The sequence below is a fragment of the Trachurus trachurus genome, assembly GCF_905171665.1.
Source record: "Trachurus trachurus genome assembly, chromosome: 9".
NCBI classification, from domain to species: domain Eukaryota; kingdom Metazoa; phylum Chordata; class Actinopteri; order Carangiformes; family Carangidae; genus Trachurus; species Trachurus trachurus.
In genome coordinates, this window is record NC_139895.1 from 23,708,588 (window position 1) to 23,721,218 (window position 12,631).

Here is a 12,631-nt window from a genome sequence, read left to right on the forward strand (position 1 = left end):
TTTGACTTACCTTATTTTCAGTCATCTTGGAGAAAAAATGTCTGAAATTATGCTTGTGAAACAAGAGTTGTGAAGCAAATTTAAGCTCTGTCTTCAATTTATCATCTACTACATCTGCTTTTGCCATAATCTCAAACTTGAAAACATAGCTACCTTGTATCCTATATCCTGTCTTTCAACATGGAAACCTCAATGCATAATTGCTGAAGATAATGATATTAAAACTAAAAGATAAAAATTATAGTACCTATTTAAAATCATATTGCTCTAAACTCTAAAAATTCACAACTTCATTGACAATTTTCATATATGACATTTGTCACTTTTCATATTTATGTGTATTATTTATGAAAAATGACAATATATTTATACATGACAAGACAACAAATCAGTTGCTTACAGTCTTGTTTAATTTGTGTTTGTGGATTGTGTTTTCTGTGGCTAACTGCTTGTGTTCCCCCGCTTTTCTCTGCATTTGTGGTATCTGTGATTGCAGCATAGAGGTAGTTTGCCCTTGCACTGCAGTTGGCTTTTTCAAGGCTACTCAAAAAAACAAGAAGGGAAAAAAACGAAAAAGAGGCTTCCAAAGTGGTACTCTATATGTGCATCCATTTCCATAAACCAACATTTTTCTCATATTTTGACCAATCAGTTTGAAATACATAACAAAGTGTGCTGCTATTGTGCAACAGATAATTTTGACAACGTGAGTTAATATTTTTGAAACAAAAGTATGACGTACAGATTCTAAATGCACTGATATCAAAAGCAATGACTTTTGCCCAGTGCCACTGACTGCTATCAGTAGCAACAATAAGAGATTCAGGTTCTGGTTCTGGTTCAAACTGTGATCAGAGGCAGATCCACCTGTTGTGTTATACTGGGCAGAAATTAGGCCTATATTACTGTACTTGTCATGTTTGAGGTATTTGGGTCATTGGTTATATGTACTATATTTATGTGTGTCTGTGTGTGTGTGCATGTATGTGTAGAAGAGAGAGAAGCTGTGTGTGTGGGCCTGTGTATGGGTGCATGAGTGTAAATATTATGTACATATCAAAGCTGATATTGATGGAGTTCTGGGTTAAATGTGTATAAACTCCCTGATCGACTCACATGTCTCCTGCTCTGTCTAAGCGATAGGTCCATCTACTGTATCTCTGTTGTACATCTCTGTGTCCTTGGCTCTAAGTCTTTATTCACCTGCTACTCTGTGTGTGTGTGTGTGTGTGTGTGTGTGTGTGTGTGTGTGTGTGTGTGTGTGTGTGTGTGTGTGTGTGTGTGTGTGTGTGTGTGTGCGCGTGCGTGTGTGCGCGTGCGTGTGTGTGTTCACCAACTTGCATGTATGTAAGAAAACTTCTGTTATTTTGTGGTGAATTTTTTGTTATTACTGTAAACCCCTCTGGCAGAAAACGATGGCAATATTAAGATTTTTGTTGGGGAAAAATGTGAATGTATCACTCTTGTAAGTTCTGTTCATCCATTTTATGGAGGTAAACACATGTATGTGGAGAATAAAGTTATGTATATTATTGTCAAGGGCCTGCCAGCCATAGGATGATTGGGCTGTATGTTCAGAGGTCCCTAAGTGTGAAAATATGTGAAGAAATATTTGCCAAATGATGCTCTATCAATAATGTTTAAAACTGCAAAGACGGGGAGTGCAGACTGTGCTGCTTTTGAACATATATTCAATAAAGGTTATGTTCTCTAGCAAATGTATTTGTGCTTTTTCCCCACAATATTTATGTCAAACCCTGAATAAAATGTACATCCTTTACATTACTGCTCTTACCTATATAAATTCATGTTAAAAAAAAAGAAAAGAAAAAAGAAAAGGCTTTACACACTCCTAGGGAGAAATTACTCACAGACTGCATGCCTTTCCTCTGACTCCTTTAATAACAGCCCCAAAGTAATACTGCCACTTAGTGGCCGAATTTAACCATTGACAAAATACATGTTGACATTTTATTTAAAGTTTACATTCATGTTAACAGGATTTATAACTTGAACTCCATAGAATATATTATGTAAATGAAATGTATCTACATACAACATAATAGGCTACTTGGGATGGACATTTAGGCCTATCATAAGAAGATATTATAATTATTGTGAAGATGTGAATAAACTGAATTAAATGTAGCCTAGCCTACACAAATACGATTTTAAAAGCCTACAATGAACATAATGACAGCGCAGCTACAGTGTGATATAGTAGGCCTACCCTACTGTAGTGGGGTGATGGCATTTAACCTTTTTTCCCAGCTGGCAGTGAATGCAGCGGTGGTAGGTGGTGTGGGGGGGTCACCTTTTTGACCAGCAGGTGGTGCAAGGTGCTCAAATCTCCATCTCCTGCCCCGTCAATCATGTCATTTCAGAGAGTAGCAGGGGCCAGATAACACGACCAGGGAGCACTGTTCAGGAGTCAAGCCTGAGGAGCTCACAGCATGGGGGTTGTCTGCCGAAAGTGACATTTGGGATTTCATGTAACTCCTGAGGACGGCTGTCTGCCTTTTTCTTTTTACAAACTCCGTCAGTTATCCACACCGGTTGTTTAATTGACACCAGTATCTGCTGAGACAGAGCCGCGGCACGTTGGTGACTGGCGGCTGCAACGTTAGCTCAAGGCTGAAGTTATTTCCAGTTCAGACGAGTTCACAGGTGGAGGAGGAAACGGGGCAGGATGTACCATGAAGAGACCTCATCTTTACAAAAGCCACGCTATGGAAGTAAGTAGCTACTTTTGTTTTCGTGACGGTTTGAAATGCAACATTGTGCGTGTGTTGCTCGGTTGTGGATGGAAACAAGTTAACGTCGGGCGCCGGTGTAGAGATGTTTGATGGACGACAGGTGGTTCACCTGCAGCTGAACTCACTGAGCAGCAGCATACCTTCACTAGGTGTACTTATTTATCACTGGGAATATGGAAAAACTGACCGTGCACAAGTCAAAGAAAGAGGTGAATGAAAGTGGACAAACTTGGCAGTCAGTGGCAGAGGTTTGTGGCTGAAGCACGTACACACTGGTGATTAAATTCAAGCTATAAAAGTGCTAAGTTCATGGTCCAGGGTGTTGACGATTAGAGGATCTGTTAACTGTCCTTAATTTTAACCCCTAGATGTCTTGAATTGTAGTTTCCCTTCTAAGTGCCCCCAGACGTAAAACAGCCCCCCCCCCCACACCCCTATCTACAGTATTTATTTAATGGTGGCGGTGAGCATATCAGCATGTCTACACATTTGGCATTTTCTCATAGGTTAACCATTAACTTGGGGTTTTTGCTGTTGTTGAGAAATCTATAACAGACCTGTGTGATTTAACTGTAATACAAATAAACACATCTTTTCAAATCTGGAAAAACGCTTACCTAAGGGTATGTAGCAGGAGGTATGTTGTCACTTACTAACACGTGGAAAGTGTAGCCTACCTATAGCTTTGTGAGATAATGCCAATCACACGTATGTTATCAGTGGAGCCTCCTCCTCTGACTTGATCCTATTGACGGTCAATGAAAGGCAATGATCAAATCTTGACCAACTCTTGTTGTGCCTACAGGCCACCATAGCTTATTCTGTGTTTATAAGTACATTTTTACTTGCAAAGATGGTCGTGATGTCTTGTTTCCCAATCCCCCCCCCCCAAAAAAAGGTCAGGTGGAATAACCCTGCAGCTAAACAAAAGCATGAGTCACAAACATACAGCCTGCACCTCAGGTCCAGTGGTCCTACCACATACAAAGTCAACAAACCCATCCTGAGGGTTAAATATAACACTCTGTGCAAGAGTGCAGACAGATTCTTCCAGGAAGTGTGAAGTGAGTCAGCAGAGGTAGTGTGTAATGGCTGCACTGGGGCTGTTCTGTTGCTGAGATAAGTGTTCATACAGATTTGCATCCATGTCAGCTGCACAGCTGGGCCGTTGATCTACGGTTCGATGACTGAATACTGTGCTGTCGAAAGTTTTTTTTTTTCCTTTTTTCTGAGCTCTTCTTCTTTTAGGAACCCCACACCAGTGCTAGATGGGGCATCCCCTTCCTCTTAAAACAGCCTATAGCTTCTTTGTGGCCATGAGATGTTGGAAACATTCTTTTGAGATTCTGGTCCATGTTGACATTATTGCATCATCATGAAGTTTCTGCAGATTTGACAGCTGCACAGTTTCGCTGTGAAACTCCCGTTCTACCACATCCCAAAGGTGCCTTACTGGATTCAGATCTGGTGACCGAGGAGGCCACTGAAGTACAGTGAAGTCATTGTTTTAGTTCATGAAACCAGTTTCATATGACATTTGCTTTGCGACATGTTGGCTCATCGTGCTGGAAATAGCAAATAGAAGATGATAAATAATTTTTAGTCATAAAATGATGCACGTGGTTAGCTAAGCATATTCAGATGAGCTGTCTCATTTAAACCATGATCATCTCCATGAAGGAGCCAATACCACAACCACCAGCTGGGACTGTTCACATTAGGCTGGCTGAGTGCATTTCTTCATCAACAGAAGTCCAGATCCATCAGACTAGGCTCATCCAGTCTTGGTGAACTGGTGTCCACTTTAGCTGCAGTGGCCCATCCACCTCAAGGTTGGAAATGATGTGCACTCTGAGATTATATTCTGCACTCTACTGCTGTAAAGAGTGGTTATCTGAGTTACCTTGCCATTGTCCCCTGACCTCTGCCACCAACAACACATCTGTCCTCAGAGCAGCATCTCACTGGATGTTTGTTGCTTTGAGTACCACCAGTAAAACACACTGTGCAAAAGTCCCAGGAGGAAAATAGTTTCAGAAATATACAGTATAAACCAACCCATCAGGTTTTAGCACTCAGTCACGCCATAGTCAAAGCCAAAGTCACCTTTTCCCCATTCTGATGTTTGATGTGAATATCAACTTCGACCTCTGACCTGCATCTGCATGATTTTATATTGCACTACTGCCAAGTGAATGACTGTCTGCATGAATAGCTGAATAGGCAGAAGCACAGGTGTTTCTACTAAAAGTGTGTGGTGAATGCAAGTGTCTAGCCTGGGTCTCCCCTCACGGTGACTACCACACACTAATTTGGCAGTTTAGTAGGAATGGCCAGCTGAAAACTAAGGCAGCCTAATCATTATTTACATACACATTATTTTGTCCATCCCATTTGAGAGTTGCTTCAGTAACAGACATGCCTAATGCTGTGCAGTTCAGTAGTGCTGCATCTTCCAAAACAATAATAGAGATACAGTAAGTCGACACGACAATGGAAAATTTTCAATAAAAATGGACCATCAAAACATTCATGAAGGAGAATTTATTGAAGGACTGTTGCATTAGACTGCACTAGTTTTAGCTAAGTGTGCCTAATACTGTAACCTGCCAACTGGATGTATATCAACTCAGGCCCCTATTGAGACCCAGTGAACGGATGTCTATGCAGGTGGCGGCTGAAAAGGCAGAGTGTACTGCAGAGTGCTTGAGAGGTTTAAAGCCCCATAGAGACTTTATTGAATAGAATGAACTTGAACATCCCACAGGAAATTTTTTTTGGACTCTGAAGAATTTGCAGACATGAAATGCTAGACACTACAGCGCTAGTAACTTGAGCACAGGACAGAATTACAAATCTACAGCTTCAATGGATTTGAATATGATGAACAATTTAATTGGCTTAATTTAAATTGCTGATTGTTTCCTCCTCTTGGGCACTGGGACTACATTGTTTATGCTTATCAATCAACAGGTTCAACCAGTTTAACCTGGCATCACTAGAGGCAGTTATATTGATGATGTCACATGGACAAAGGATCAACTCGCTCTGGTGTGTGTTTACTTGAGGTCGGACACAACAAAAAACAAAAACCCAGTTCCTAGTCAAACTCTGTGTGCTTGGTCCAGATGGAGAAAGCGCTCTCCTTACTGAGCTCCCAGGCCTGAGACTCTGTCTCTTCACTCAGCCAGAAATAAGGAGATTTGATTGGATTATGGTGGGGTAAGAAGTGTTGGGGGGAGGAGATCTCACTAAGCTGCAGGTAAAGGTCAACGTCTCTCTCAGCAGAAGTCACATCAAGTCGGACACCCCACTAAGGCCACTTTGACATGGCTATTTAATTTCCTTCATAAAGGGCCCTGGTGAATTTCAGAGGGTAAACTCCTAAAATTAGAATAAACCACCTTTATTGAGAAATAACCCCTTATTTTACATGTTTTTGGTACGTACTGTATGTGCATTTTCTGGATAAGACCAAAGTGCGATAGAGCACCAGCATCATTCTTGTCGATGTTGCTCCCTGAAGTCCTGTAATAAACATCAGCAAAATAATTTCAGTTTGCCTCAGCTTATACTGTGCTTTTGGTGTCCTTTGTTTGATATTGCCTTTTGTATGAAAAACTCTGTCCTGTTAAAGATAACCGACTGTAAGAAAATACAAAACTAATTGTGAATGACTCATAAAAGGTTGTATTGATCTGACCCCTGCACTGGTTGTTGTACTTGCTGTAACTCTGTATTAATGCTTATTTACTTTCTGTTGATGAAATATCCAAGCAAATCTACTGTATAATTAAAAAGATGCCGATTTTTATTTCCACACATTGTGGACATCTGCAATATTGTGACATACATCACAGTCAGGAAATGTACTTATTTGATCATAAAGGTTTTAGCTATTTACTATAATAATATTTATTAATAAAAAGAGTTGTTGGTTTTTTTTTTTGCAGCCATTCAGGATGATGAGAGGTTGTCAGCGGAAGAGATGGATGAGAGGAGACGACAGAATATCGCATATGAGTATCTGTGTCACCTGGAGGAGGCCAAACGGTAAGACAGGAGGAGCTGACAGAAGGTGGGAGGGAGGGGCGAAGGGAGGAAATGTGAAGAGGAGCTTAATGGCACATGCTGACTCAAGCCAACCACTTTCCTTTCTGTTTGCTTTTGTCACATCTCAGAGCTCATAGTTATTACACTGAGTGTGAACCTGAGTACCTGTGTTAAGGTGTATTACAACTCTGTGTTGAATCAACAGTGTTATGCAAATATTTAAAACAGCAGGGAGTGGTTGAACAATTAAGTAGATGGGAAGAAAGGGAGAGGGGTTATAATAGATAAAAGGAGTGAAGCAGTGTGATGAAATAATGTTTGCAGTAGCATGGAGCTGTAACGAGGTGACAGAGCTGTGAGCATACACAGAAAGTGTGTGATTAAAACAGGGGAGGTGCTGACTCGGTGGAAAGAGGTGCACTCTTTCCACCACGCCCTTAACCTCTTTGATTGTCAAAATAATAAGATAAAAAACCTGAAACTACAGTTTGTTGATAGTTTTCTAAGTACCACTTTTGATTCTATAGGTTGCTGCTCTGATTTCTCCAAAAAAATCCTTTTGGTTTTCAAAAGTAAGTTATTCTGAAGACAGCATCAACTTTAAGACTTTTTTTCTTGTGAGACTGAGCAAAAGCTAAAACTAAACCACTTCCTGTCTTGTCTTCTTTATGATGGCATCCATCTGAACAGGAAGGAACAGGAAGTGTGATCATGCCTCTTTTAACACACTGATTTTTTTTTTTGTGACAACTCCCACCCTGCTACAAAGACAATCATTTCTAAGATGGTTTATTTATCCCCTGGTCCACTGTAGCGTGCTGTAGTAGTTTAGTGGTGATTCAACAGTCAGGCCATGAGTGTGGGCAGCATCATTTACACCAGCGTTTCCTCACAGATTACTGTCTGATAGCTAAACGTGCACTTTGACTGTTCCAATAACCTACATTATCTAATTATGTCAGAAGGATAATAAGGGTCCACAAGGGCAGGTGGGCTAGACTAAGCATAGATTCAGGCATTGATCATAATTGGGCCACACCTAGATGTTGACACTTTTTCTGTTTCTTTCTTTCTTTTTTTTTTAAAATGTGAGCTACAAAGTGACAGTTTAGGGAACAGGCGTTTTAGTAACACTTTTAACCACAGAGCGACCACTACTGTATAATACTCTCACACACATTTTTCCCACACATACACATTTCCTAGCTTTCTGTTATTCCATCCCAGTGTCACTGACTTCCTCTCACTCCTGTTAATTGTGCAGTGGAGCCTCTATTCTGGGAAGGGTGTCAAACTAGATTAGGATTAAGACAAGGCCTCTAGGGCAGCCGGCCGTCAGCCACAGAGAGCGTGGGATTAGGCTCTGCTCTCTGGGGTCAGGAGTCAGCAGTCACTGAAACAAGGCAACCGCAATGAAGCAAGCCTTTGAGCACACCTGGGTGTGATCTATAAGGAAATTAATCAAGCACATACTATGTTGTTTGTTCATTGTTCATTCTTTGTTAAACTTGTAGATGTCATACAGTTTTGGGCTGAAATCTGACAATTTAAGTACAGAATGTAGCCAGACCCTGAAAATTAAGAAATCTAGCACTGCTTTCTTTTTAAATTCGTATTCCTCCTCTAACATGTCTAAATGAAACCAACAGAAATAAGAGACAGACTATTGGAACAAATCAATATTTTTAACAATGTGATCCCCATCACGTATGTAGAGCCTCAGGCCAGTTACTTTTTGAACAAAGTCATCCGTCTGAAAGTGCTACCTTTTACTACACACTTGTGGTTCAGCACCAACCACCAGCTTCAACAATATTGCCCTCATTGACAGCATGTGCAAGTGACAGTCTGACACCTGAAAAAAGGCTGTCAAGTTACTTCCAGTGCCACTTCATGTACAGTAGAATCAATCCAGAGTCTTTCTTACTTGCTGATTAGCTGCTGCTATATAGTAGCACATAAAAATCAGAAATCTTCACACAATAGATTGCCCACATGCTGTTCAAAGTCCCCAACGTTTTTAACTTTGTTTTGTCAGTTGATAAACACACACACACACACACACACACACACACACACACACACACACACACACACACACACACACACACACACACACACACACACACACACACACACACAGTAGCAAGACTTTGAACTCTCATTGAAGAGTAAACAGTTGATGGTTTACATTTGTAGCTCTGGAAGGGGACCATTTTGTATTTTCGTTGATGCATTTTCACTCTCAAGTCATGTAGAGCTTTTTTTTTGTCATAGAATGAACATTTCCAATTTTTTAGACACACCCTACCCCACCACATGCACTCTTTACGCACACACAGGCACACACTCAAACTCATGACCAGCATGACTAAGCTAAGTGACGCAAGAAGTAAACTCGGTTTAGACGCTGCAGCTCAAAGCAAGAGAGTGTAGTTTACTAATAACGTGTTGAGATGTGACAGACTATGTCCTAGAGTCCAGAAGGCTGTGCTTTGTTTGGCGCGGTGGGGTCACAGATTAGACAATGACAGGAAGGCCTGCTTCAGAGAGTTGTAAACAAGGCTACTAGCCTGTCCTGCTTCAGGAGACACATGCTCCCCACATTGTTTTAAGTGCAGGAAGTGAAGTTTCACAGGAGAGCTCTGTTACCCACGCAGGATGTTCCTTTCGACGATGTTTTCATGTTCCTGACAACTTCTTATTTATTTGTTTTTAAACTGGATGACCTTTCTGTCAGTAATCATTTGCATTTGGTCTACATCAAAGTATCACTTCACCTGTGGTTCAATGTTCATTTTCCTGGATTTTGATCCACATCATTACTTTGACTTGGTTTGCAGAGAGATAGAGACTAGAGAGCTGTGTTTCATAGCCATTCAGTGCTAAATGGGAATTTCCTGACAGGAGATGAAGTGTGGTTGTTGAAGGTTGACTGATCTTTATATTGATGTAACAACAGCATCTGCTTGATACAAGCCCAAAGGTGCCCGCATAACGTCCGTACAGGTCCGATTTGAAAGGGAGCATGTGCCTGCCTGGTAATCCTAACTATGCATTGGGGGGACAAAATCGCCCTAAAATTGTTATTGTTTGTCATAAAACCAACTCCCAGTCTTTGGTAGATCCTGGAGAGGCATGTAATAATTTCTTCATCCTTTACCCTAACCCTGAGCTTTATTTGCAAAATGGTCCATTCGGGGAGAATTATATAGCCTATTGAAGAATCTTGTTGTTATATTAACCCACCTGAAATAAAATGCAGTGGCTATCTGTTCTCTCCATTGTATAAAACACTCCAGTATGGCAGAGGTCTTCTTCTTGCATAATCCACAGCATCAGGTGACATAATTGGTTACACAGATGCTTATTTCGCAAGATGCAAAACCTACACACCTGACTGGGTTTGTATTAACAGCGCATGTGGTGTGGTGTGTTGTGTTTGTCCTATACTGTATGTGCTGACACACATTTTGGTCGACTGGATCTGGTATAATTAACCCAAACAAGGAGTCTGTGGGCAGGAGCACTTTATTGCTTTAAGGCTGACAGAGGGCAGGCGTTACTGTTATGGTTGAAACTTTTAAATGAAACATAAGCAAGCTTGATCGCGGTGCTGTGTTTTTGTTTTAATGAGATGAACCTGTAGGATGATGAGCAACAGGATAGCAACTTGCCTTTTTTTTTAGTGTGGGACCCGTCAGGACAGAGGTTTAACCATTGTAATAAATATGGTGTCACTTCCAGGCAGAAAGATAATGTGTAACAGATTTTCAGACCGCGATGATTCACTGTGCTCACAAATCATTCACCAGGTCATAGGAATGGATTTTCCCCTAATATCTCTGGGAATAGTCTGGAAGAGACTCCTGCTATGAAGCCACTACTCATCCAGGGAAATGACATCAGTTTGAAAGATGGCCAACATTGTTTTAAACATAAACCCGAATATCAGCTTTTACTTTTTCAAATGTCACCGTGCTCACTCCCCATGATTCACTTTTACTCATGATCACTCACTTTTGTACTTTTTGCAAGTTATCAAATTAAACTCAAGGTTAATTGAAGATGTAACAGATTATCTTGCTCACCGTTACTTCTTGACCTCAAATTGTCCACATGAAAAAAACAACTAAGACTGTCCAAAGTTCAGACTGCAGATCTGTCCACAGCCCCCTTCCCAAAGCATGCTGGGCACAGTGTGGGTGTTGCCTGTAACAATGCCCAGTTCTCTCGGGTCAACAGGCTACTTTGTTGCTCTGTTTAACCAGAAACCTTTCAGTTAATTATAGCAGCAAAGACACTGGTGTGTATCGGGTGAATATTGTACATCTTTAGTTGTGTTGCCTCGTGCCTCAAGCCAAGGCTAAGAACTCAGGGCGCAGGCCGGGTAAACAGATGTTGATGTTTGTTTATATCCTGAATGATGCCATAACATTTCTTCATGGTTAGAGAGATGTTAGAATTAATTGAGTGCAGCATTTAAATGCTCTGGGGATTTCTCAGGGAATTACATCAGTTTCTTTGGCAAGCAACTTTACTTTCCTAATGAGGAATATGAGGAAAGCCATGGAAATCCTTGCTTAGACTTTAGTTAATCATTTATTTAGAAATTATTATGACTTTTTCAAAAGCAGTTTTCTCCCAAGCTCAGCTCATTTGCAAGTGATGAATAGTAGAAAACCATCTGCCTGGTCTGAGGTCAGTATTTGTATACTTTCAGGTGGATGGAGGCCTGCCTAGAGGAGGACTTGCCCCCTACCACAGAACTGGAAGAGGGACTGAGGAATGGCGTCTACCTTGGCAAATTGGCCAATTTTTTTGCCCCCAAAATGGTGTCTGAGAAGAGGATATATGACAGAGATCAGACCCGTTACAAGGTAAATATCCTTCCTTTTGCCTGTAAATTGTTTCCATCTTCCTTCCTTCGATAACGTCATAGTTGTACTACGTTTGCATTCTTCATCAGCTTGCATCATAGCAGGCAGGAAGGCTGTTTCCATATCTTTCAGGGACTTCCTGTCAGCCAGGAAGGGGAGAAACGTGGCAACTGAGTGTTAAGGCCTTACTGTAACATGCAGCTGTGCTAATAAAGTATGAAAATAGCCTGAATGTGTCTTTTTTTCTCTTTGATAAATTTAAAACAAGCCTTATCAGACTGCTTGATGCCATGACAATATTTATAAAATTATATAATAAGTAAGTGTAAAGCTATCCGTGGGCCAGATCAGCTTTGGCAAGTGTTTAAGATTATTGATGATTCACTTGTTTTTTCTGCAATGCAACTGGATGTATGTTTTATATGACAACCCTTTTACTGTATAATGTTTACTATTAAGTGCAACAGGCATTTTTTTTAACTATGTCTTTGCAATTCATCATAAATATTTGGCTATGGTTTTCTCCTCTCCAATTTTCATCTCCAGAGTACAGGGCTGCACTTCAGACACACGGACAACACTGTGCAGTGGCTCAGAGCTATGGAGTCAGTGGGCCTCCCAAAGGTAAGGGGGTTACACAGTCATCTATAACACATACACACTGCCACTCCCTGTTTGACAAACATAGGCTATACAGTGTAGAGACCCTCTGGAGTGCGTTATCACAGGTTTTGTTACAGTATCTCACTTGTAGATGAAGTCATAAACAGTTGATATTTTGTGAGGCCATTTGCTAAGTTAAAAAATATCCCCACTGCATCACTGTGACTCATGGTTTATGATGGATCAACCCGTGCACTTCTGAAATCCAAGAACAGGACTTGCCAAGGAATAGTGCTGTCATCAACTCAGTGGCATGTAATGTCAGCAATACCAATCAAT

At 40.8% G+C, this 12,631-nt stretch overlaps 1 protein-coding gene across 2 annotated transcripts in view; it reads left to right on the plus strand.

Moving 5' to 3' along the window:
• Window positions 1-2,396: 2,396 nt before the first annotated feature.
• iqgap2 (IQ motif containing GTPase activating protein 2) overlaps window positions 2,397-12,631 on the plus strand; it is a 36,212-nt gene continuing 25,977 nt past the window's right edge. For both annotated transcript variants that reach the window (XM_083978715.1, XM_083978716.1), the window contains exons 1-4: window positions 2,397-2,735; window positions 6,710-6,809; window positions 11,533-11,689; window positions 12,236-12,313. In XM_083978715.1, the coding sequence (XP_083834841.1) occupies window positions 2,690-2,735; window positions 6,710-6,809; window positions 11,533-11,689; window positions 12,236-12,313 (381 nt within the window). In that variant the 5' untranslated portion in view covers window positions 2,397-2,689. The remainder of the gene's footprint in view (window positions 2,736-6,709; window positions 6,810-11,532; window positions 11,690-12,235; window positions 12,314-12,631) is intronic.